Source organism: Charadrius vociferus, unplaced genomic scaffold (assembly GCF_000708025.1).
Source record: "Charadrius vociferus isolate BGI_N301 unplaced genomic scaffold, ASM70802v2 scaffold838, whole genome shotgun sequence".
Classification (NCBI taxonomy): Eukaryota; Metazoa; Chordata; class Aves; order Charadriiformes; family Charadriidae; genus Charadrius; species Charadrius vociferus.
In genome coordinates, this window is record NW_009649487.1 from 146,040 (window position 1) to 149,740 (window position 3,701).

The 3,701-nt window shown below is 43.2% G+C and overlaps 1 protein-coding gene across 1 annotated transcript in view; it reads left to right on the top strand.

Moving 5' to 3' along the window:
• The window catches only part of LOC104290803 (ATP-dependent RNA helicase DDX19A), an 8,990-nt gene continuing 5,289 nt past the window's right edge, over nt 1–3,701 (top strand). Inside the window, exons 1-4 of the mRNA XM_009889961.1 lie at nt 1–43; nt 480–533; nt 1,415–1,550; nt 3,617–3,701. The exon at nt 3,617–3,701 is cut by the window's right edge and continues 4 nt beyond it. Of these exons, the coding sequence (XP_009888263.1) occupies nt 3,648–3,701 (54 nt within the window). The 5' untranslated portion in view covers nt 1–43; nt 480–533; nt 1,415–1,550; nt 3,617–3,647. The remainder of the gene's footprint in view (nt 44–479; nt 534–1,414; nt 1,551–3,616) is intronic.

Genomic DNA, 3,701 nt, shown 5'->3' on the forward strand with positions numbered 1-3,701 from the left:
AGTTTACACCTGAAGGAGGAAAAAACCAAACCAGATGCCAATGGTGAGTTACAGCCACTCAAATGGTCTTTGAAAGGGCGTGATGTTTTTCTGTTGGATTTGGAGCGCTGCTGCCAAAGTAAATTCCCAATTAGTCAAGAAATTCCAGAAAAAGGAAACATAAAGCTAAGATTAAACAGCAGCGTAGACTAAATATCTGGCTCACGTGCTTGTTCTGCTAGGCTAACTTTTTAAAGTCACGTTTTGCGGTATTCAAGGAGCTGTGCGGGCAAAATCTGTTGGTATGGTTGATAAAACTTCAATTTGGCTGTGCAGAGCAAGCTGTAACTTGGGTTTGTTCTGTGCACCGATAGAGCAGGGATCTTGTCAGGAAAATGGGCTGTTTTGTAGCTTTTCTCACAACATTCAAAAACCTAAAACTCTGCGGGTGTGGACTGCCTTATCTCACATCTGCCCCAAAACTGTCTGTTTTAATTTAGGTGCTGTTGTCAAGGCAGACGACAATGTAGAGAAGACGGAGGATGAGGAGAAGGGTAAGTGCCTTCTTGAAAAATGCTTTGGCAAGGAATATTGAAAAGAAATTAATTTCATATGTACTTAAAGTAAGTCTGCCTTATGTCCCAGGATGGATGATCTTGTATCCTGCCCCAAGGACTTAATTGTAAGACATGTCTCTCCTCCATAATGCTTTTAAAGCCATTGGGTCCTGTAATAACTTGGGAGACTCCTGGATTAGAGTGGAGAGGAATAAGGGGATAGCAGTATCCTCAAAGGCAGGACTGGATACAGGAGCAGTTGGATAACCTGGAGCTGGAATTGCTGTAGCAACCATGTTGCATTTATGAAATGGCTGTTAAGAGGTGGGTAATGGCTCTAAATCCTTCAGAAGGTGGCTTAAGAGAAACTTGCTTTAGAAAACCGATTTATTTAGCAAAACCCCAAAGTGCAGCAGTTTACCCTTCCGTTTTGATCTCATCCTCAGCCCTTGCTGCTTTTCCACCCTGGAATCTTTCAAAGTACCGTTTGTCCTCAAATTTTCCTTAAAAAGAAAACACCTAAAGGGTGTCTGCCCATATGTCAGATAATGGTGAGGCTTTTAACCCTGTCCCACCTTCCAGCTAGATGCTAAGCTATAATATCTTAAATAAGCAGAGTTCTGTATCTGTTAAGATCCCCCTCAAAACTCGTGTTTGTTTGTTGTCCTGGATATTAAATTTCAATCTCTGGGATACCCTGATAGAGGCCTCGTTCAGGAAGTTTGGGCTCTTTTATGACGTTGCTCTGTAATAGAGGATTTCAGTATTTGGATGCATCTTGTCCTTTTTAACTGCCTCGGTAATGCAACGTTTCAGTGCGAGCAACACCTGAAACGGGCTGTGATGTATTTATTTTTTTCTACCTCCTTTTTCAACAGAGGACAGAGCTGCCCAGTCCTTGTTGAACAAGCTAATTCGCAGTAACCTTGTTGACACAACAAATCAAGTGGAGGTGCTGCAGAGGGATCCCACATCTCCTCTCTACTCCGTGAAGTCTTTTGAGGAGCTGCGACTGTAAGTCCTGTTAGATGTCCTGGCTGTGTAGGAGATATCGCTTAAAAGTGCATGGGTTTCTGTTTCAAGTTACTGCAAAATTGTCATTAATAAATAAGCATATTATTTATTGTATTATTTGAATGCAAGGAGAATTATTTTATCTTGGTGCCTTGTGAAGGTTTCCACCCGAAACAAGCTCGTTTCGAGAGCTGGTCAGTGTAGAGCTGGCATTTCTTTCTATCATCAGCTCTAGCAACGCTATTCTGAATTTTAATGTGTGGGTTTTGGTCTTCAAATGCACAGTGGAGCTCGTGTGTGATAAGCTGGATGAGGTGAACAGAGGAGGGAGAGATGTCCTTTGACGGCCACGGTTATGTGAATTGAGAACTCGTATGCGTCGGAGGCATGGTTATTTCACCACCAGTTCTCTAGCGAATGCAGGGAGGCTCGGAGCAGGTGTTCCAGCACCACGGCAGTGTTTTGGAAAACAGGAGAATTGTTTTATTGGCAGGAGTAACGAACACAACCATCTTCTGTTCCTGTTCTCTGGAGGTTATTTGTGAAGGTCCAGGAGCAGCAGTGAATAGTACAAAGGGAAAAGCTTATCTTTTCTCTGCCATGATACTGGATTTACGTACTGGAGAGACTACTAGCGTTAGTATTTTCTGACCCTTCCTATTGAATACCTTTACTAGTGGAGCTTTCAAGCAACGGTAGCTGTATTTAAGGCATGACAGATTTATATATTTTTTTAATGTGCTAAAGAAGCTGTCCTGTTGGGATTGTTGTTGGTTATATTGATGGTCTCGGGTTTGTTGCTCTTTTGCAAGCTACACGGGGAAATTGGAGCCAATGAGACTTCTCACCGTGAAATGTCAGGATGTCGTTTCGCTTTGTTAATGTTAGTGGCTGAACATCTACAAAAAAAGCTGAGGTCTGTAGTGCCTGTTCGACTAATTCCCATCTTTCAAAAGCCAAACCATCCAAGTGAATTAATGATGGGGGCAGCCAGACTAATTGAGTCTTCATTTTGTTATGACTTGGTGTATCCTTGGCAACTGTTGCAGAGTTGGGCTTTGTACGTCCTTGCTTCTGAGCAGCACAAGGTTATGTTTTCAAAGAGCTTTTGTTCCAGCCGTCGTCTGAAAGTAATATACAATTTTTTTAAAAGCATGTTGTGCTGAATAGGAAGTTCTTAACAGCGGGAAATGGTGGGCAGGAAACCCGTAACCTGCTTTGAAAGGAAAGCCCTTACTTCTGAGCACCACTAACAGCACTCCAGTAAGCACTTGGAGGTCATCGGCTAAGAGTTCGCTAGCACCATAACCTGAATTTTCGATTGTTCTTGGATCTCCTTGTCTACATGAGTGTCTGCTGAGGCTAGAAAGCTCCCTTGTGAGGAAAAAGCAATTGATGAGCATTTGAAGACACTCTTTGGTTTGAGTGTTGGGTTATAACCATGGATCACTAGGTGTAGGCGCGGTGAACTAAGTTTATCAGTCATTTACCAGTTTTGTGCGCTAAGCCAGGATCGCTCTGCTGTTAAGATGTCAATGTGTATTACAGAATCCATCATGACTTACTGAAGTCCTTGCAATGATTTCATGACGTTACTCTTCATTCTGTTCCTCACATACTGAGGTCGCTTTGTCCCATCTTTGAGTCTTCAAGGGGTGATAATTTTGGTGCCGAGATTAGGCATGGCTGAGGAAGAGGGATTGGCCCAAAGGACAGGATTAACGTGCTCTGCTCTGGGATTCCCAGGATTGTCTGAAAAGCTGCTTTAGAAGAAGCAGCCCAGCGCTAGCCTTAGAGCTGTGACACAAGGTTTTCCAAGTAGCTGTGAAAGGCAGGCATGCAGGCTGACATACTAAATCGAGGGGTTTTTGCAAGGATTCCTTTGCAGACTTTCTGCTGTGACTTGTTATAGCTTCCAGGCACTGATGGTAGTCACTTCATAGGTGCAGGTACACAGCAAGGGGCAGCTCTAGGTCCAGTTGCAAGGTTTTTCTCACCTTTTTGTACACAAGTGAAAACCAAATGAACTTTAATAGGTCACGGTATAAAAATTCCTCTGTTTTCAGGAAACCACAGCTCCTGGAAGGAGTCTATGCCATGGGCTTCAACAGACCATCTAAGATACAAGAGAATGCCCTGCCCATGATGCTT